This window comes from Meles meles, chromosome 18 (genome assembly GCF_922984935.1).
Source record: "Meles meles chromosome 18, mMelMel3.1 paternal haplotype, whole genome shotgun sequence".
Classification (NCBI taxonomy): domain Eukaryota; kingdom Metazoa; phylum Chordata; class Mammalia; order Carnivora; family Mustelidae; genus Meles; species Meles meles.
This window is the reverse complement of record NC_060083.1, coordinates 17,015,997-17,037,580: the sequence shown is the minus strand read 5'-3', so window position 1 is coordinate 17,037,580 and position 21,584 is coordinate 17,015,997. Positions and strand designations below refer to the sequence as shown.

The 21,584-nt window shown below is 50.5% G+C and overlaps 2 protein-coding genes across 7 annotated transcripts in view; one reads left to right on the top strand and one right to left on the bottom strand.

The window, feature by feature from the left end:
* Positions 1-560: 560 nt before the first annotated feature.
* On the bottom strand, positions 561-19,939 carry CTNS (cystinosin, lysosomal cystine transporter). Of its 6 annotated transcripts, none has more exons than XM_045986342.1 (12): positions 19,527-19,939; positions 16,882-16,961; positions 12,008-12,086; positions 10,434-10,518; positions 6,887-6,990; positions 6,634-6,765; positions 5,757-5,856; positions 5,545-5,664; positions 4,406-4,498; positions 2,288-2,405; positions 1,867-2,053; positions 561-1,532 (listed from the first exon to the last, which is right to left on the bottom strand). In XM_045986342.1, exons 2-12 carry the CDS (start codon positions 16,940-16,942, stop codon positions 1,451-1,453), a joined length of 1,161 nt encoding a protein of 386 aa, XP_045842298.1. In that variant the 5' UTR covers positions 16,943-16,961; positions 19,527-19,939; the 3' UTR covers positions 561-1,450. The 6 variants fall into 6 exon arrangements, with proteins under 6 accessions (XP_045842298.1, XP_045842295.1, XP_045842297.1 ...); XM_045986339.1 differs by having other exon boundaries at positions 4,328-4,498; positions 19,527-19,933; XM_045986341.1 differs by having other exon boundaries at positions 1,867-1,981; positions 4,328-4,498; positions 19,527-19,909.
* Positions 19,940-20,054: 115 nt separating this feature from the next.
* Positions 20,055-21,584, top strand: part of SHPK (sedoheptulokinase) — a 29,005-nt gene continuing 27,475 nt past the window's right edge. The window contains exon 1 of the mRNA XM_045986338.1: positions 20,055-20,288. Within this exon, the coding sequence (XP_045842294.1) occupies positions 20,121-20,288 (168 nt within the window). The 5' untranslated portion in view covers positions 20,055-20,120. The remainder of the gene's footprint in view (positions 20,289-21,584) is intronic.

The window sequence follows — 21,584 nt, the reverse complement described above, 5'->3', positions numbered from 1 at the left end:
TAGGAACATCTGGGAGCCCCTGCACTGGAAGTGGGGTGGGGAACTCTTCACTTCCCCTAGCTTGTGCTCCACTTGGGGCACTAAGGGGTTTGTGGGAAAAAATACCTGTCCTCTATGACTCTTGAGAGCATACAGTTTATCACAGACAGGAGTGCAGCTCCACATTTTCAGAGGCTGTGATCAGATGAGATGTGGGTAAGTTGGGAGATTACCAGGGCCTCTGCCTGGCCCAGCACAGATGCCACCCGCCACCCCCCCCAACCCCGCCCCCACTGGCACTGTGAGAGTGCCCTTAACCCATCCAACCCATGCTCACAACCCCAGCTTGAGCAACATGCCCTGTACAGACATGGTACCCACATGACCTACCTGGCCCGGAGCAGGCAGGCATCTTGCACTACCTGAGAGGCTTCTCCGATGAAGTGCCCCATCAGCATGCAGCCACCTCACCGTCACCGTGTAACCCATGCGTTTCCTTACCCGAATTCTCCCCAAGTCCTAAGGATTGGTTCTTAAGCCAACACACCTACTTCCCACATCTGGTAAATGCTCAGTGTGCAGAAAGGAAACAAATCAGGTTTTAATTAAGGATACAGGCACCTCACATTAATCTTGCAGTAGAAAGTCCGAGTGAACTGACAAGGCACATCCTGGGACCCTCCCCTCCTGCCACAGGAAGGATAGCTGCCTGGGAGAAGAGGGAAGGAGGTTTGGAATAAGGGCTGAGCCCATGAGGTGTGTGTGAAGTGGTCTCAAGTCCTTAAGGGAGGCTCCTGAGTAGCCAAAAAATTGGTGAGTCTCAGGTAGGTGTCTGGGGTAAGTGAAGGAAGGGTCCAGCCCCTCCCCTACGTGGGAACTACTCTCACCATTTGGCAGATCTTACTGGCCTCTAAGGCACAGACTGGTATGTGTGTGCATGCACAGATGTGTCCTATACTCAGACACAACATAAGGAGCAATTGAAGGGGTTTATATAGGGTCCCTGACTCTGGGGAAGTAGAGGTAGGCAGAAGGTGAAGAAACTTAGCCACGCACTTCAAAACATCCCTCCAAAAAATCCAAAAGGGGGTAGTATGGTAAATATCCAGAGGGTCTGGGCATAAGCCTAGCTCAGAACCAATCTGTTGGGCACCTCAAGGCTCCAAAATCCAGTTTCTTTACCAGACCCTAACCTGGGCCGCCTGTGATCTGGTTGTACGTGTTGAATTATGTAGAATGAGTGTCAGGAAGGTGGATGCTCAGAGCATGTGGCCTTCAGAGAAGGAACCCCCCATCCAAGGCCAAATCCCAAAAGTCCTGTCCCCTCTGCCACCAGCACCAGCACCTCTGAGTCCATTGGCCACACCACCTGGCTGTTTGGGTCTCTGGGAACACACCAGTGGCAGCAAAGCACCCCTGGCTCACGACTGCGGGATCAGTCCTTCAAGCTGCTCCCAGAAACACTGGTCACTTAGGTCAAGGCCTTTGGCTCCAAGCTCAGCACCCAATCCTGCCTGGGATGGCTGTCAGAACCCGCGTGTGCTCCCTGAAGCCTTAAAGAAAATAGAGACGGCGGCATCAAGATGCAGGAGGGCCTGACACTTGGCTGGCAAGGCCTGGGAGGGGCCGTCAGTGGTGTGGTTTTCCATCTCAAAGCAGAGTCAGCCATCTGTCTCAGAGGGAGGCTCCTCCCAGCCTGGCCTGGGACAGTTCTGGCTGAGGGCAGGCTGGTTTGTAAGGTGTTTGGCCTTGAGGAAGAGAGCACTTGCAACACTGTCAGCACACTGACCCAGCCCTGCACTCCAGGCTCTGCCCAACCTTCCTGGTGGGCACAGGACTGGGGCCATTTATGCTGGGGTCCCTGGGTGCTAGTTCAGTTGGTCATACCCTGGTTTATTTCTGTATAAGCAGAAGTGCTGAATGAAGAAGACCACATCGAAGAAGATGGAGAAGATGCCGAGTCCAAACTTGGTTGGGTCTCCGAAGATCAGTGTCCACTGGTCTGTTAACAGCCACAGGGGACAGAGCTTGGTTTTAAGTTGGCAGCTCCCGAAGCAGTTGGAGGATGTGGGGGCTGCGGGGTGATGGCAGGGGGCAGGGAGGAAGGTGTCCTCATCTGCCCAGGAAACCACAAATCCTCCCACTGTAAAGCCCCTTAGGTGAGTCTCACCTTGAGTGCTGGGATTGGGTCAGATTCCTAGGCTGAAGGGCTGGGGGTGGATGGGGTGGAGAGGTATCCCAGGAAGCCTGGCCCCCACCCTGTGCCTTCAGCCCACCAGATGGGAAGGCAGTCTGCTGGCTGACTCACCATTGTTGTAGGACTGGAGGAACATCTGGAGGAGGCTGAAGCTGCCCCCAGTGAAGTCCAGAAGCACGTTACCAATGCTCCAGCCCTCGGTGCTTTTGTAGTAAAAGTTCATGTAGGCCTGGGTCAGACAGAGGACGGCAGTGAGGGGGCTGGGTGGCCGCCTCTTAGACCTTGTGACCACCACTCCAAACAAGAACAGCTCTAATTCCTCCCACTCATGTGCTCAGGCCTCAGCATCAAGGAACACAGTGACCTTTGGGCTCTGACAAGTCCGCCAGCAGACGGAACAGTATGGGCGGGTCCCTGTGTCTCATGTTGGCACATACCAAACAGTTCTCCTCCTCTCACCCCTGCACCTCACAACTGCAAAGGAGGGGGAGATGTTGCTTCTCCATCTTTATCCTTACCTGTTTTGGGTTAAGACCCTATCCTGGTTTTCTAGCAATTGATTTTTATTCTCATTTTCAGTGAAGGTGAAACGCAGCCTGGACTTCATGTTGTGCTTATGAATATGGGCTGGGGGTCAATTGCCTGGTCTGGGATCCCAGCTCCACCACTGGAGGGAGGTTATCTTGGGAGTGTTATCTTGGGAAGTTCTAACCTCAGTTTTTTCCCATCTGTAGAGTGGACTTGGCTCCCACCTCAGCTCTGGCTGGGCTCTGGAGACTGCATCTCAGGCTTCCTAGGTCTAGTTGGGGAGGTCCACTTGGACATCCCCCCACTTTCTACTGCCACTGCCCCACATCCTTCCTCCAACGCCAGAACCCTCTGGACTTCTCTGACTGAGGCAACCTCCTTATCACCCAAGAGGAAAGGTGTGGTCTCCGTAGTGGGTCTTCTCCCAGGTCTTCTCTACCTAGCAAGTCCCCTTCTTCATCCTCTTCCACCCTCTTTCATGCTTGTGGCCACCTCTCCAGTCTTGGAACAATTCCAGACATCTCCAAATGGGGCTCTTGCCTCCTGGGACAGTCTCTCCAAGGACTGTGGCCCTACTTCCCTCAAGACCTCCCCCCCCAGCCCCAACCATTCCGAAGCCGCCTTCCCTAGCCCCCCAAGGCCTGACCCTACCTTTTTTATATTTTAGAATACATTTTTTTCTGGCCCTACCTTTTTAGTTTCAACAGTGCTTCTTGCTGCCTCCCGTACTTCTCTGCCTATGCTGCTGTGCAGATTGCCCCTGGCCTAGAATCCCCCTCCTCTCTTGCCCACAAAATTAAGTCCTGCTCATCCTTAAGAGCCTGGATCTGTTTCCATGCCCTCCAAGAGGCATGCCTTGGCTCTTGGAGGGCATGGATGGATGCTCTCTTTCCGGAACCCATGAAATACAAGGTTCTCTGCACTGGGGAAACTGAGAAGGAGGTTCCTCCATGGGTAATGGGGTGAGTTACAGGAGGTCCTAGATTCAGGGGTAGAGTCCGCCACTGGCAGCTAGTTCACACCTCCCCCTGTCCTGGGCCATTTGAGCTAAGGGGGAAGTCATGTTGGACTCTTAGGTCTCCGAATCTGAATAGGACCCAGTACTTGAGGGAGCATGCTGAGGGTCCCTAAGGAGTATCGTGGATGGGACCTCTGAGGAAAACCTCTCTGGATGGGATGCTGGGCTGCCTCCTCTCACTGGCTCTTTCCCAAGTCTCCTGCTGCTGCTTGTCAGGGTTATCAGATGTAGCAACGGGGGGGGGGGGGGGGGATAAGGATGGGGGTGGGGGTTGGCGGGGCGGGGTGTGGGGGAGAACTGATGTCCTTAGGAAAGACTGGGATGGAGAGAAAAGGGACCTGTACAACCTGACTCTCAGAGCTGTGCAGGAGCTCAGAGAAGTCTCTACTGACCCTCAGGCGACTGCTGGCCCCAGGGAAGGGAGCAGTGCTTACTGCCTGCTTTCTGCTAGGCCCTGCTCTGGCTGGGCTCAGGACTTCCACTGCAACTTTCCATTCACATCTCCACACCCCAGCTACAAGCTGCCCCATGGGAGCAGAACCTGCACCCTGTCGTGCCTCCCACGCTAACGGCCACGTGAAGAGTAAGGAAGGCCCTCGAGGCACCTGCGGAAAATACTTGACCAGCGTCACTGCGAGCTTGATGTAGGAGAAGCAGAAGAGAAACTGCAGCCATGTGATTACCCCAACTGCAGCCAAAATCATGGTGATGAGCACGAAGACCCATGAGAGCACCAGGAAGCTGATGGTAGGCCAGGACACATGCTGGTTGCCTTGCTGAGGATGACAGAGAGAAGGAAAGGGAGTAGACGGTAGGGCCTGGGGTGGGGGCATAGAGAGCCCAGTACCAGTCATACCCTTGTCACTCTCAGGGTCTATTTCAGTCCTTTTTAGATTTTCCAGAGCTCATTTTCTTCTTGTTCCCACATTGCAGAGCTGGGTGCCTCTCGGAGGCCACCAGGAGCTGGGAATGTGGCCTGCAACACACGAGAGGCCTGTGCCTCATTCTGTGATCCAGGTGGAAACTGATCACCTCTGGAACCCATCCCTCACCCTATCTTGCCCCAAAGCAGGCCTTCACCCAGCTTCACAGCAAAGGGTAAGAAAACCTAGAAAGTTTGGGTAGGCAAGAGTCCCTGGCTGACCTTGCAGGTGAAAAGGAGCTCCCCGAAGGAAGCAGTGTATCACAGGCAAGTGAGACAAAACGTACCTATTGGTGATCCCCTGAAAATTGCCCTAATGGTGGCTTTCCCTGCTGAGACACCTTCCAGCAATACAGCCCTCCAGCAATACAGCTGAGGCCAAAGTTTCTTCAGCATGGCAAGCAGACCCCTCAGGAGCCTGCTCCCCTCTCTGGGACCCCGTGCCCCAGCCACACCCATTTGCTCAAAGTGGCTCTCACTGCCCCTTGGCCTTCACAGTTTCGCCCTCCAGCTGGGGCTGCCCAGCCCTGGCCGCTTCCCCATCACCATGGCAACATCACTTACACAATGGACCACAATTCCACCCCACTTCCATGCTGCCCTCCTTCCCTGCTCCTCCCTGGCCCTGTCAGCTCCCTGTGTCCTCCCCTCCTGCTCAGCTCTCAATCTGATAGGTCATGACCGCCTCTCTGTGTCCCTCACCCCAGACCTGGGGTCCTGAGGGCTCAGGTTCATGGGTGTCCCCAGTACCCAGCACAGGGCCAGCTCTATTATCTCCATCTCAGTGAGTCGATGCTGAGTTTCTATGTCTTCCATAAAACGGGAGGAGTGGGGAGCAGGTGGTGGGGGGTGTTGGCCTAGGCAGCCCGAGGTGGGGTGGGCACCAGATTCATCTCTCACCTCATAGAGGAAACACTGCACCATGACAACCAGGGTCAGGGCGACTGCGTGCAGACTGAAGAAGACATCGTTACTGTCCACAGGGTTCACTCCATTGGGATATTTGAGGAAAAACTGCTCCTGGTTGAGGGGTTGGGAGAAGCTTGGTGGTGAGGTGCAGCCCGGCCCAAGCTGGTGGGTAGCCGGGCTGCAGTGGGCAGACAGTGCCATACCTTAATGGAGGGTACCCAGAGGAGACCAATGTTGAACACACTGTAGGCCACGAAGCCTGTCAGGTTCAGGGCCACGAAGTCAAAGCTTAGACCAATGACACTGTGGCATGGGAGCAATGAAGAGAAATCAGGGCAAAGGGTGAGACTGGAGGGAAGAGAGGGGACAGAGCTTCCAGCACAAAGGGAGGAGGGCCCAGGTCTCCCAAGGACAGCACCGCCCTCAAGCCCCTCTGCATACCCCAGTCATTGCCACCCAGTCTTGCCCTTTTGGGAAACAGTTTCCTTCCTCCCTCCCGCCCTCCCACGTCTCCTGCCTCTTCAAGTCCTGGCCCCACAGGGAAAGTCTTGGAGCCCTCCTCTGGAGAGGAAGCATCTTCTTTCCTGGCTCCCAGCTCAGCAGCCCCCTACGAGGCCCATTTGGCAGAGATGACTCAAGAGAGCTTGGGTCCTTACTGTGCAGAGACACAACTCTAGGCTTGCTCTGTCTTTAAAGTCAGGGTGGGACAGCTTCACCTCCAAGGCTGATGGACCCAGCCTGGCTCTGCTGCAAGACTTGACACTAATTCCTCAAGGGCTGGGTGGACCAAGAACAGAGCAGATGCGGTGGACTCCCCCCAACCCTCCCCATTCTCCCCTTCCTGAAAAGCCCCATTTTGTTGCTTTCACACAGAGGAGCTGAACTGGGCCACAGACCAAATGCCCAGAGCTTCAAGTCCTGCCACAGGCCTTAGAGCTTTCACACTGGACATTTTCTAGAAAGGGCAAGAAGAGAGAAGAGCAGAGGAGGAAAGTCTGAGCCCATGCCGCCTACAGCCTCTCTGGAATGCCTCCCATCTTACTAGCCTCTAGTGACTTCACATCAAGCTTAGCAGGTTACCTTTTCCGCCTCCAGTTGGTGATCACTTGCGGGTAGAAGGAGATGGACCAGGCCACAAAGTAAATCCAGCCAATCACCTGGTTTATGGTGCTAACGATGTCACTATGGATGACCAGGAAGCGGATCCTCGGGCTAGAAAGAGAATGGGGACTGAGATGAGCTGAGGCTGGGCTTGAAGGAAACACCCCTGTTCTTAACACTGCCAGCCTCCCGTCTCATTGCTTAAGGCCCACTTGGGCTGAGGTCAGCCTACCCAGTCTGGTTGGAATGATTTCCGTGCAGATAAACAGTAACTTGTCCAACATTTTGAGATGTCACTTGAAAAGAGGCATCTGTCACTCCAGGAGGCACCACAACCTGTTAAGAAAACTGAATTCAATCTGGTGCTACAGTTATTGGGACTTCAATGTCCAGCTCCAGGCTTCACTCTAGGAATGATGAGACAGACCACACACAGTCCCTGCCTTCTAAGAGCTTACCAGTTAGAGGGAGAAACACTGGACCAACTACCTGCATGCTCCCCCCACCAATACCTGCTTGTTAGAGGGCCCTCAGGCCCTCCCCTGCACCAACTACCAGGGAAGGTGGGATAGCTCTTCTCCTCTTCCTAACCATGAGATCTCAGGCAAGTTATTCAAGCTCTGACCTCAGTTTGCTCACCTGTACATGGGGATGAAGTGTCTACCTTACAAGGCTGCTATGAATGGCATAATGTCCACAAATACTATGACTGCTATGACTGCTATTACTTCTACTTCTTTTATAATGGAAGGCTCCTCAGTGCCCACAAACGATGTCTGCCCCATGCCCAGTGTAGCTGCCAAGTGACAAAACAGAATAGGTACACACAGTAGACACCTTCAGGGAGAGAGAACGTTTTCCCCTCCTTTCTGACCAATACTTATCAAAAGCTCTCCTCTGAGAAACAGTACTTGGAGGCCTGATTGCAATCTGATCTCCCAGTCACCACCACCCCCCTCCCCGACATTCTCAAATCTCTCAAGTGTGGCAGGGAGCAGGATGATATACCTTCCCTGAAACTTCTCCCCCACTTTGTTCCCTGGATATTGCTCTGGGCCCCAACCTCCACCCATACCACAGGCACTGTGAAGATGCAGCCATTAGAATTCAGTGGCTTCTTTATGAGGATTCTGGAAGGTGTTTTTAGCACTGGAAATCAGGGGGCTTTGGCAGAACAAGTGAAATGGTATAAGTGGCTGCCACAAAGCCCAGAGTCCGATTCGTGGCCTGCCTCGTGCAAGCTACATCCTCATGCCATGTACTACTCTTGGCTACTTTTTCTTATTTTTAACAAGTTTTTTTGGTAATGTTGTTTGTATATTTGTTTAGTGGCCACTAAGTCCCTTTAGGAACTAGGCAGGAAGAAAACTGGTCAACTGGAAATCAATGGATACAAGGCAGAAGGAAATAGTAATTATCACTATCTTTTTTTTAATTATTAAGCTTTAATTTTAATTAATTTTTTTAGAGAGAGCGAGAGAGAGCATGTGCGTGCCAAGTGGGGAGGGGCAGAGGGAGGAGAGAAAGAATCTTAAGCAGGCTCCACACTTAGCATGGAGCTTGACACGGGGCTTGACCTTACGACCCTGAGATCATGACCTGAGCTGAAATCAAGAGTCAGGCACTTAGTCGACTGAGCCACCCAGGCACCCCAAGAAACTTTATTTTTTTTTATTTTTTATTTTTTTTTAAAGATTTTATTTATTTGACAGAGAGAAATCACAAGAGAGGCAAGCAGACAGAGAGGAAGGGAAGCAGGCTCTCCGCTGAGCAGAGAGCCCGATGCGGGACTCGATCCCAGGACCCTGAGATCATGACCTGAGCCGAAGGCAGTGGCTTAACCCACTGAGCCACCCAGGCGCCCCTCCAAGAAACTTTATTTTAAGAATAGTTTTAGGTCTACAGCAAAATTTATCACTATTTTTTACTGAGTGCTTTCTTTCTACATGCCAAATACAATTCTAGAAATTTTATACTTGCTTTTACTCCTTACAACCCCGTCAAGTAGACATGACTAATGTTACAATTATGTCTACAAATGAGGACTTGGTGCTGTATTGGGTGGAGTACCTTATCTGAGATTCCTAGACTGCCTGACCCCCAAATTCTATCCAGTGTTGTCCAAAGGCACAGGAAGTAGACAGGAGTGCTTAGAGCTGGATGGGGGCGGGGCGTACAGGTTGGCCCCTGGAAAGTGGGTTGGCGCCCATACAGATCATTCTATAACTGGATTTGACTCCCACTATATAATTTTTTAAAAAAATTATAGTTGACATACAATGTTATCCACCATTAAAGTTACATAAAAATGAATCATAACATATGTGCAGAAAAGTACACACATCACAGCTTGATGAAATAACAACCACAAACCAAGATCAAACACACAGGTCAAGAAATGGAACACTTCCAGCACTCCAGAAGCCCTGTTCTACAACTTTCCAGACTCACCTGATCTGCAGGGGAAACTGCTGTGCTGACCAATACTATGGATTGGTCTTGACTGTGTGTGCACTTTAGGCACAAGGAAACACACAGTGTGGGCTTCTCTGCGCCAGGCTTTCCTTGCTTAAGATTACGTTTGATTTTTACTGGCCCTAAACTAGGTGATTGCATCATTCCTCAGACTCTAACTGTGGATCTGTGGATCAAACCAGACCTCAGCTGGGTGCCACAATCTGCTGTGAGAACCAATGGCTTTTCTTACCCTACGGCAGGCTTCGTGCCCCACAGCAGGGGAAAGTTGAGAGAAATGGCTCTAATGAGGTATGCTGTTCACTAGAGGGTGAGACAGAACTGCCCTCCCACACAAGTCCCTTCTGGGTTGACGCCCTTTATTTGACCACATGCTTCAGTACTGTTTTCATGCTAGGGGCCTCAGAGCCAACCTATAGCCCATCTCTGCAACCACACAGGGCCTCATGACGAGCTATGTAGTTATCCCTGCATCTATCTTGTCTATTTTTTTTTAAACTCTTGTTTTTTCTCTACATTGCTGCCTTCCCTACTGATATTTTTAATCTAGTGAGTTAGCAATTGGCTCAAATGTTGGTAAGGTATGCAATGTGTATATTGACAGATGAATGCATAAGGGCTATGAATAGTTATCATTAGCATTTGGCCTCAGTTTTTGGAAATAACTTTCAACCAGTAGAATCTCAGAAGAGTGCTCTGCAAACTTCAGTGTGGGCCTAAATCATCTGGAGATCTTGCTCATATGCAGGTTTTGAATTAGCAGGTTTGGGATGGGGTCCACAATTCTGCATTTTTTTTTTAAATTTATTTGACAGAGAGAGAGAGAGAGAGATCACAGGTAGGCAGAGAGAGGGAGGAGGAAGCAGGCTCCCTGCCGAGCAGAGAGCCTGATGTGGGGCTGGATCCCAGGACTCTGGGATCACGACCTGAGCCGAAGGCAGAGGCTTAACCCACTGAGCCACCCAGGTGCCCCCACAATTCTGCATTTCTCATAGATTTTCAAGCAGGGACAGTACTGCTCATTTGCCAATGCCCTCTAAGCAGCCAAGTTTTAGAAAGCCATCTTATTAAGAGTTTCTTCTACATTCCCAGAACCATTTTTGCCTCAAATTTCTTGCTACCACCCTCCTCATTCCAACTACACAGCATAAAATGCCCATTCTCAAAGATAAACAAAGCCCAAATCAGAGATTTTTAGAATTATGGAACAGGAACAGCCCACAGCATAAAAACAAGGTGGCCTATTTTGAAAAGCACTTACTTAAAAACTATTTTGTTACCCAGCATTAAAATTCATTACTTACTTCATCAGGAAGCTCAAGGATAGTAACATTTTTTGAACGAAATGTGATTTGAAAAGTGATCACCAAGGTTGCATTTAATGGATGCCTGTGGAGGATAAAAGTCTGATTACTGCTGAGAAGTTGGACACTATGAGATCTCAACCAATCCTCTGAACTTCACATCAGGCGTGTCACTGCTCAAGCAATTAGGGATTTTGGGTCTGTCACTTCTCAAGCAATTATAGTTAAGTGCTCTGTGCTAAGCCCTGAGTGGTCGTGGTGGGGTCCTTGCTCCTAGGAGCTTTCCATTGGTATCAGGAGACAAGAGGCCCACAGGGGCCAGATGAGAGCATGAGAAGGTGGGAAACGGGTTGTGACTGCCAAATGAAGTGTCCAGAGGCCAACAGGACCATGCCATCTGTTCTGGTAGAGAAGGCTTTCAAGGGCTTGGGTCTGAGCAGAGACCAGTGTGTCCCCAGAAAGCCAGGAGACATGTATGATGGGAGTAGCTGGTGGTGTCCTCAAGTGTGAATGTACAGACCTGGGGTTCATTTGGAAGGCCACGGAAAGCCACCTGAGGATTCTGGAGAGGGGTGATGTGGTAAGGGGATGGCTTGTCAGATTTATAAGGTGTCCATGTAGAGAGATGGCAGGAGCTGGGACGGAATCCAAGTTCTTATCAAAGCTTTGGCTGGAGATCAGACTTCCCAGGAGAGGTGAAAAAAGGGGAGAAGGGTAAAGAGAAAAGGACAGAATTCTAGATCTCGGGGAATCCTCATGGCTGGGAGGTAAGAGTAGGGAGAAGCAGTGAAGGACAGGGAGGAGGCAGACTCTTTAGCAGTCTATACTAGGTCGGTACTTCACAACTGAACCAGCAGATGTTAGTCAGTAAGACTCTCAGACAAGGCCAAGTGGGAGTGTTGCCATGGATGGGGTCCACCCAAAAAGGTCACTTCTGCTTTTGGAAGGGATCTTAGAACAGCTCAGCTCCTTGACCCCTGACCTTCAGGTCTCTCAGCAAATACTTAGAGCCTTGAAGAGACCACTCTGAAGCATCAAATGCTGATCACTCAAGGTCACCTCAGCCAAGGAAAAGGTTCCTGAAACAAGGGTTCATCGGCCAGGAGTGGAGAGGCTCTAGGACCTGAGTCTGCAGATCACCTGCTACCATGCTATCACCTCCCTCTGGCTTTTTTTTTTTTTTTTAAAGATTTTATTTATTTATTCTGACAGAGAAAGATCACAAGCAGGCAGAGAGAGAGGGGGAAGCAGGCTCCCTGCCGAGCAGAGAGCCCGATGCGGGACTCGATCCCAGGACCCTGAGATCATGACCTGAGCCGAAGGCAGCGGCTTAACCCACTGAGCCACCCAGGCACCCTGGCTTCTTTTTTTAAAGCTTATTTTATTTTCTCAGGACAGAAGGGACTTGATGACCCCATACAGAATATCCACTGGCCCTCGGGTTCTCTGGCTTGTCTTAAAGTGAAGGGGCAAAGGTATCACACTTGAAATATGAACAGAACCAAGGGTCAGCCTTGACCTGGCCATGGGGTGCATGAACTGGCTGATGACAAGAGTTGGGCCCAGGGACTTACTGGAGGGTGATGCTGATGTTGGCTGAGCTTCCATTTTCCAGCTTCACAGTGGGAGGAACAGTGAGGTCGACTGTCGACTCTAGAAGGACCCAAACCAATGAGAAATCATTAGGTCAGAGAACTTAGGCTCACAAGGAAGAACAGGGATGAGGATCCCCAATATCTGAACTCATGAGCTCTGACTTGGGACAACCCCCATCTTCTAGGAGAAGACATGGAGGTCCTGAGAGGATGGGTGCTGGGCCTGGAAACCTGAGCCTTCATTATGTTCTTTCTCCTTCTGCTGCCAGAGAGAGGTAGACATAGGCCCAAGCAGGAAACACTGTAGCTTCTTCTTCCCCACACTGAGAGGCTCTGAGGCTGAGTGACCCAGAGTTTTAGAATACTGGAGCCCAAAAATTGTCACACAGGAATTCAAGCATCAATCTGGGACTGAAAAATGTAGACTTGAACCCCCTCTTCAGATGGGAAAGCACTGGGGTCTCCTCTGTTCATGGAGCTAAAATGGCCTGTAGAACTGGTCCAGCTCTTTTCTGTACTCTCAGAGATACACAGGACCCAGCTACCTTGTTTCCAAAGAACCCCTTTGGACTCTGTACTAACTTAGCCTAAGCCATTCACTGATCCCCTTCCCAAGGCTGACTCTACTGGGGACTGGGGAGAAAATGGTGACTACCACAGTCTCACTATCAGTGATTTCTTTTTGGCACTAAGGTGTTAATGCAGGATAAGGTAGACAAATAGGCTTTGGGAGCGAGGGAGGAAGCAGGTTTGGGAGGCCAAATACCCCAGAGCAAATTGGCCATAAAACCCGAGTGAGTTAGCCTCTCCCTGACCTCTTCCTGTGTTCTTTGGGCAGCCCACACTTCCACCCCACCTTACTCCCAGGTGTACTCAAAGCCCCAGTCACCTCTCCACCTCACCTCCCTTACCTAAGGGCCTTCAGGGTTACACAAGGAATAAGGAGTGGTCATGAAGCTAGACTGGACAGGAAGGGAGCCCACAGGAAAGGAGCTCAACTTGATTAAGATACTCCTTGTAGGCAGAGAGAGTCAAGTATCATTTGGTTTCACTTATTTGTGGAGCATAACAAATGACATGGAGGACATTGGGAGATGGAGAGGAGAAGGAAGTTGAGGGAAATTGGAAGGGAGGGCAAACCATGGGAGACTATGGACTCTGAAAAACAACCTGAGGGTTTTGAAGGGACGGGGGTGGGAGGCTGGGGGAACCAGGTGGTGGGTAATAGGGAGGGCACGTATTGCATGGAGCACTGGGTGTTGTGCAAAAACAATGAATACTGTTACGCTGAAAAAATAAATAAATTAATTAAAAAAAAAGATACTCCTTGTAGGGGGAACGGCTGTAGGCAAGGCACAGATTTCTCTCCTGGTTCCCTCCAGACAGAAGATCAAGAACTGAGATCAGAAGTTTTAGGTGTTCAGGTTGGAATGGCACTTAAAAGTTCTGGATAAAACCTCCACTGTCTGATCCCCCTTTTCCTTATTCCTACCTGGAAATTGCTCTTCCTCTGCCTGAACATTTCTAAGAACAGTAACCTCATCTCCTGCCAAGGAATAGGCCAGCCTGGAATTTTGTACTTCTGGGCCTGGCTCTGCTACCTGGGGCCTTGGAGGGCCGCCTTCCCCATGACAACCCTGCCCATGAATGTGGACAGACGCAGGCTCTGTCATGTGCACTTGCAAGCCTCCAACAGGGAGAATCCCACAGTCTGAGGTCTCTAGTCTCGGCACTCTCCTCACATCTGCCTGGCTGGGTCCCACTGAATGGGTATGTTCCTATGCTGGTCCTGGCAGAGGCCAAGCCTCTCAGAGCTGAGTGGGACGACCCCTCCCTCACGTGTAGCCTCAGGACCTCGAGGCGGCTTTGGCAACTCTGTCCCTTTTTCACACTCTTGATAGTAATGTGAGGCTTTGTTCTGGGCTTGCACAGCTGGGAGGTGGTAGGACTTAAGGTCCCTGTTGTTATTTTCTATCTAGAGTTGAGCACCACACCAGATAAGCAAAACCATTGAAGAGACAGTGCCCCGGACAGACAGTGAGGCCAGGCAGCCCCCACATCTCTGGGGTAACCCATAACCTCGGGCCCAAAGGTTCTACTGGGCTGTGGTCATGGCAAGCTAGAGATCCGCGTGGTCTTTGTTCTTCCATATTCTTAGCACTTTACAAGAAGAGGCTGTGAGCTCCTGAGAACCAGATCATGGACTCTTTGCTTTCCCCTCACTAAGAGTCCCTGGAGACAGTGGCACTTAGCAGCTGAAAGACTGGGCTCTGAAGTCCAACGGTCCATCTGCCTTTGTCACTCCCCTGCTTCCTTCCTTGTTTATAACCTCTATGTGGGCCTCTTTCTTCACCTGCAAGGTGGAGGGAACGGCACTACGTACTTCACATGGCGCTGTGAAGATAGCGTTTGTGACACATTTCCTATGTGGCCTGAGTGCCAAATAATTGCTGGCGACTGTTCTCATCAGGTAAACACGGCAGGACATTTTCAAGCTCAAGATGGCAGGCAGTTAAGAAACAGGCATCGTATCCAGGGAAAGTGCATTCTAAAGTTTGCCCCAGGGCAAGAGGCTCTGAAAACCATAAGAATTACCAAACAAGTCTTCATGAAACCACCCAAAGTTTCCCCCGAGGCAGGGTATTTTAAAAAATTTTTCTGGGGAGCCTGGGTGGCTCAGTGGTTTAAGCCTCTGCCTTTGGCTCAGGTCATGATCTCAGGGTCCTGGGATCGAGTCCCGCATTGGGCTCTCTGCTCAGTGGGGAGCCTGCTTCCTCCTCCTCTCTCTCTGCCTACTTGTGATCTCTCTCTGTCAAATAAATAAATAAATAAAATCTTTAAAAAAATTTTTTTTTCTGAAGGAATACTTAATTGGCACCTCGTGCTGTGCTTCCCATCCCACCCAGTCTGCTACACTGCTAACCCATTCTCTAATTATTGTAACAGTGAGAGGTGGGTATTATCATTCCCAATTTGGATATAAGGAAACAAATCCCCAGAGGGAAAGTGTCTTGCCCACACAGCTCAGAAATGGAGGAGGCAGGATTCAAACCCAGGCCTGTTGGGCCTGAGGCCGAGCTTCTCGCCACTAGGTGACAGTGCCTCAAGATTCCACCCAGAGAAGTCCGAGACTCCTCTACAGTCCTTGAGGACCAATCCCCAGAGCAAAGAGAAAACAAGCAGAATGAGTTTAGAACCCCACTTCTAGTCACTTGATTTTATGGTGTTTACATCATTCTTTTTCAATGACATTCAGGAAGGATGCAAAGAAATAAAACGGAGCAGGGATCCTGTGCAGGTCCCACCTTTGGGGACGACTTTTACCCTCTCCTGGGCCGAAGTTTCCCCTCTGTATAACTCAGGTGGTGGCGGCCAGATGCGCTCTTCCTTCCTGGGCTTTATCTAAAGCCTGACAGTGCAGGTGTGACACACCTGGGCCTCAGGCTCAGAGAATATGAACCCACAGGTCTGGATCGGGGCTCTGGAATTCATGTTGAGAAACACCAGGCTTCATGGTACCATCTTTCCTTTCTTGGAAATTGTTTATCCACAAGGTGTGACTGCAAAGTAATATGACTGATTATTTAACAAATCTGGAAGAGCTGTCAAGAGGCCACATGACTGCTACGGTATCATCACTGCACACGGCTCTCAGGAAGCTTCTGCAGGATTTGTATTGTGTGTATAAGGGTCATTTGAAATCTTTAGTCAGGGATTTTAAGATATATTTGATTTTTTTAGAAAGATTTTAATTCATTCGATAGAGAGAGAGAGGGCCCAAGCAGAGGGAGCGGAGAGGGAGAAGGAGAAGGAGGCTTCCTCTAAGTGGGGAGCGTGACCTGGGGCTTGATCCCAGGACCCCGGGATCATGGGCTGAGCCAAAGGCAGCCACTTAACCGACCGAGTCACCCAGGCACTCTGAGATATATTTGATTTTTGACAATAGCTAAGGTGATGATCAAAATAACTGGCCTGCCATCCTAGGAGTGTAAATACTTTCTATCCTTTTCATGGAAGAAATTTCAGCAATGTTTTGGGCAGTGGGAGAATTGATAGAATGATACAGGCCTCTAATCTAAGGGCCCTGCTGCTCTCACAAACCTCATAAGGATGCCCAAACCCCAAGGTATTTTTTCACAACCAGCCTGTGTTATGTGAGGCCCTTGCTGCATTGGGCTGCTGCACCCTGTTTCTCAGTTTCTCTCTAAGAGAAGGTTTTTTTTTTTTTTTTTAAAGATTTTTTATTTACTTATTTGACAGAGAGAGATCACAAGTAGGCAGAGAGGCAGGCAGAGAGAGAGGGAAGCAGGCTTGCTGCTGAGCAGAGAGCCCGATGCGGGACTCGATCCCAGGACCCTGAGATCATGACCTGAGCCGAAGGCAGCGGCTTTAACCACTGAGCCACCCAGGCGCCCCTAAGAGAAGGTTTTTTTCATCTTACAAGGGGATGCTGGCTGTCAGGCTCATGTATCTGAGCTTGACAGAAGAACCAGGTGCAACAAGGTGGTGACTTTGTTCGCTTCTGCAGCATCTCCTAGGACCTAGAATTCCTTCTGTGAGGTCCACAGAGCACAGAGTTGTTGGAACGCCTCAGCTGGACTTTGGTGGTACAGGAAAGGTAACAGGGACCTCCTGGAAGAAGGCCAATTATTTGCAAAATCATCTGGATCCTTGTGAAAGTCCTGAACCCCATACCTGCGTCTGCTCCATCACCCAGTGGTCATTTGGCCAAGGAGCCGGCAGACACATGCAGGCCGGACAATCCTAAACCCTTGGCTATGAACAGGTCTGGCTACTTACTCTGTCGCACCATCTCCCTCTTTACGAAGCTGATGACCCATTTCTAAACTCACCACACTTCTCTATGAGCTTCAGGGGAAGAAGGATAAAAATAATCAGCCAACTCCTTATCATGTTCCTCAATTTCAAAGAACTAGGAAGAAAAACAAACAGCAAGAGTTCAGGTTAAGTTTGGAGCAACTCAGCAACAAATGGACAATATGCCAGCTGGAATCAAGGCACATAAAGGACATTCACCTCACGCTTGTGACCTCATCATGCGCTTGCATCACCAGCTCAGAGGTGACTTGGGGGAGGAGGGTGTGGAACACAGATTTGTTTGATATGTGGAACCATGGGCTCAGAAAGGCTAAGTGGGTTGTGTAAGGTTCCACTCTGAGGAAGTAGACAACTACCGATTTTTTCCCTCTTCACCTGCTTCTTGTAACTAGTTCACAAAAAGAAAGAATGCAGTTTCATTGCCTGGGTTTGTTTTTTTTTTTATGTTTGTTTGTTTTCAAAAAGTTATCCAAACTGTGGTCAGATATTTGACTCAGTGAACCTACGAACCCTAAGGAAAGTAATTACATTCCTTGTCCCGGGACAAAAGCGTAAGGGGCTAATGCCACTCAAGGACACCAGGTTAAGACTTTTGCATTTAACAAATGTCACCTCGCCAGGACTGGCAGGGATCACACATGATAGGAACCCAGTGAGGGATGAGTCCCAGATTAGCCCAGGGGAAACTCATTGGTTAAGTGAGGGAGATGCACTACATAACACCTATAGCCCAGTGTAGAGCAGATGAACCGCAGGTCAAGATGGGCAAGTCAGCATGGATATCTCTAACTTGTCTGTACCTGCAGCCTTAGCATGCTGAGCCTAGACCCTCCCACCTGACAGCCTCTGGGGATTCCCGAGGGACAGCTAGGAGAGGGCTGTGTGGAAACACCTCTCTGGTTTCAGTTTTCCCAAAAGGCCTCAAGGCACCTCTTGATACACCCCTCCCTTCAAAGACATCTTCTCGAGGGCTCCAGTCTGCCTGATCTGTGCGCGTCCCTGTCTCCTCCAGGGGTCTGTCTTATCTGAGCAGCTCCCTTTGATCTGTTAGGTCTTTATCTCAGGAGCTTTCACACCTGCTGGCACAGACCTCCTCTGTCTCTGGCCTCCTCTGGAGTCCTTGCCTTTGATGCTGTATCTCTATGCTCTCTACCACCCACTTTCTGTACCCTGACCTGCAGGGAAATGCTCTCCTGTGTCTGTGGAATAACCACAGGTCTCCCATTCACTCTTGCCACTCTCTGCCCCTCACACCTTCCTGTGTCCCTGTGTCCATAAGTTCAGGATTCAGAATGTCCCTCAGGGTAAAGTCTGGGTTTTCCTCCGGAAATCAAATATGAATCAAGCCTAACCAGCTCCTCTCTCATCCTGCAGGAGTGGAATGTGGACTGAGAAACTCCAATGTTTGGTCAGCAAAAGTCCCCCAGCCCCAGGGGCTGAGATACCTTGGAGGAAAGACACCAGGACAGATAGACATTGAGAGGTAAGTTGATTAAAATGTCAGAAAAAGGTCAGAGTGATATGTATACACTACAGCTATGTCTTGTGAATGCTACAAGGTAGAAATGGGAGAATTTCATGACCAGGGGCTCTGTCAGCATGGCCCTCTTCCTGTGTAAGTTCTATCTTCCAGGCTTTACTCAGATACCACTTCAAGAAGTCTCCCATTCTCAAACCACAAGTCCCAGGAGCAACCTGGGGTCAGGAGTCTCTAGCTGCTGTCGAGTATCTGACTTACTCATGTCAACTGTTTTACAACCTGCAAGTCCTTGAGTCTCCTTCTCCTGTGAAACACAGAAAGTGGCAAGAATGTGTGCCCTGCAGACAGACTGCATAGGTTTGAATCTGGGCTCCCCAAATGTTAATTGTGTGACTTTGGGGGTTCTACTTAACCTCCTCAATCTTCAATTTCCTAATGTGAAAACAAGGGCAGTGAGACTACATCATGGGACTTAAATGAGATGAAATGCAAAATATGGCTTGTGGTTCTCCAAAGGGGGACAGTACATAAACTGATTAAATCAGTGTTATTAAAATTTCATGATGGAGTTCATTAGAAAAAAAAAAAAGGTTGAGAAACAATGTTGTAAAATGATCATTGCCGTTGCCTCGGGCACTTAGCAAGCTCTCATAAAGCACAGGTGATCATTTTTCTCAATTCTTTGAAAAGGGTGGGGCCCAGGCAGTTGTCCTCCCTTCCCCAAGCCTGAAAGCCCCGGAATGCAGGTCGGAGTCTCATTCTATACACAGTCCCCCAGAACGCAGACCGGCGCTCAGCACACCAACGCGGGTTCGTGGAATGGGCTTTCCAGCATCTTCTCCCTCCAAGTAATCTGCAAACTCTGCGACCCATATTCAGGTCGCAACTATCCCAAAGGCGGGGAGGGGGCTTCGGACTTGCACTGGGGTAGAGCCACCCACACCACCGCGGCAGCCCCGTGTCTCTTGCCTCCGCTCACCACCACGCTGGCCTTTCAATCTGGAGGCTGTCTGGTGTCTCGAGGCCGGGATTCCTGGTAGGTGATGAAACTCCGGCGCGGCTGGAGGGGGACTAGACACGCCGCAAGATCCTCAACCGACTTACAAGTGCCAGTCTTTAACCCTCTGGGGTTCGGCCGGGTAAATAGAGGGAGGCTGTTGGGGCCGCGCCGACTCTCACCTGAGATCCTCTAGGATCAGGGAACCGACCACACCGGACGCTGGATCCGTTTCGGAATGTACCCGCTTCCCCCGGCAGCCTGACTTTGGGTGAGGGCGGGGCAGAAGTCACCTGACTCCAGCCACCTGATTCTCGGCGATGCACTCTGGGAACTGTAGTTTAGTCTTAGCTCGACAATTGGGCAGGATTGGGGCTCAGCAGAGGGGCCTGGGCGCCTTGGCAGGGATGGGGGCCCGGGTGTGTGGGAGGCTTAAACCACTTTTGGGGACACAGAGGCTCTCGGAGCCCCAAGTGCCTGTCGGCGAACCCTGCGCCACTACGATGAGCGAGGCCGGGGAGCGAGGCCACTGTCCTAGAACGGCTGTCTTGGGGAACTGGGCCCTCTAAGTCCTGCCTTCCGCCGCCTTTCCGCCTATTGCCAGGGCTCGCCGCGAGGGTAGGCGGGGCTGCGCCTTCTTCGACCAATGGTAAGGTGAGAAGCCTCAATGTTGGGTGTGGCTGAAGGCTTGGCTCCGCCTCGGCGCCTAGAATCCGTGTGGAGCGCGCAGGAGGGGGCGCCAGTCTCCCATACGTCAGCTGCGCGACTCTGAGGCAATGGCTATGCGGGTGGTCACTTTGGGTATCGACCTGGGTACTACGTCTGTGAAGGCGGCCTTGGTGGAGGCCGTGCCCCGCGACCCGTCCGGGTTTGTGGTACTGGCGAGCTGTGCCCGGGCTACGCGAGCTGAGGCGGCGGCCCAGAGTGCGACGGCAGGGCACCAGGTGAGGCAGCGTCCTAGAGCTGCGCCGCCTCGGGGAGCCACTCTCTCGCTCCTCAAAGGAGGCCTCCTCGACACCCCTCTTCTTCAAAGAAGTCTCCCTGATTTCTCTAGCCTGTCTGACCTCTTCCTGCCTGCCGCAGCTCCCTCTGATCCGTTACTCTTCCTCCCAGGAGCTTTTCCCACCTGCTGACACCGTCTGGCTCTCTGGCCTCTGAGAGTATTGCTCATGGCGCTCTATCCCGGTGCTCTCTGCCCTCCACTTTCTGTACTTTGATCTGGGGAAATTGCTCTCCCCGTGTAACCTCAGGCCTCCCTCTTGTTTTTGACCTCTCTGCACCTCACACCTGCCGGTATCCGGTATCTTCAAGTTCAGGATTCAGTTTGTTCCCAGGGCAGAATATAGGCTTTCCTCAGGAACTAAGATTGTAGAATCAGGGCATAAGTGGCTCTTCTCATTCCGCAGGGATGGAATGTGGACTGGGGAATTGAAACACTTGGTCAGCAAAAGACACCAGGACCCAAAGGCTGAGACATCTTGGAGGAAGGACGGTGCAGACACAGACAGGAGAGATAAGCTGATTTAAATGTCAGGAGAAGATCGGATGGATCATTATATATTAAAACTAGTGTTTTGTGAAAGCTACGGGGTAGAAATGGAGAATTGCACCGCAGCGGGATCTGTTTGGAGATGTGGGTTCAGAAAGATCATCAGTTCTTAGAGCTGGATTCCATTAATTCCCTGAAAAAGGTAGCTCTATGTTCAGTTAATTGACAATAGAAATTAATATCCAGGAACTTTCTGTGAAACCTTAGGACTTTTTTTTTTTTTCTTTCTGGATCTTTGCTTGTTCTCCCAGTTGAAATTGGTGGCCTCTAAGGCCCTTTCCAGCCATGAACAAGCCTCATTCCCTAGAGCTTGTTTTTCACAATCTTTTGGCACTTATCTAAGTTCTTTAGGGTTCAGAGTCCATCTTGCTCAGAAACATTTCAGAGGATAAAGAGTTCAGGAGCACTTTGCATTTTCATAGAGTCAAAATTACTTTGGTTGGGGCATCAGGGTATTTTAGAATGCTTATTTCACTACATGGACTATGAAATAGAGCCGTCTTCTGCTCTTACTCTGTGGGGGTGAGCAGCAGAGCTGGGATTACAGGGAGTGGAGTTAGGCACTGCACTTTTCTCTTGAAATAGATCCAGTCTTTTTTTTTTTTTTTTTTCCTTTTTCCCAAGTAGGCTTCCCACCCAGCATGGGAAAGCTGAACTCACAACCCTGAGATCAAGACCTGGTCTGAGATCA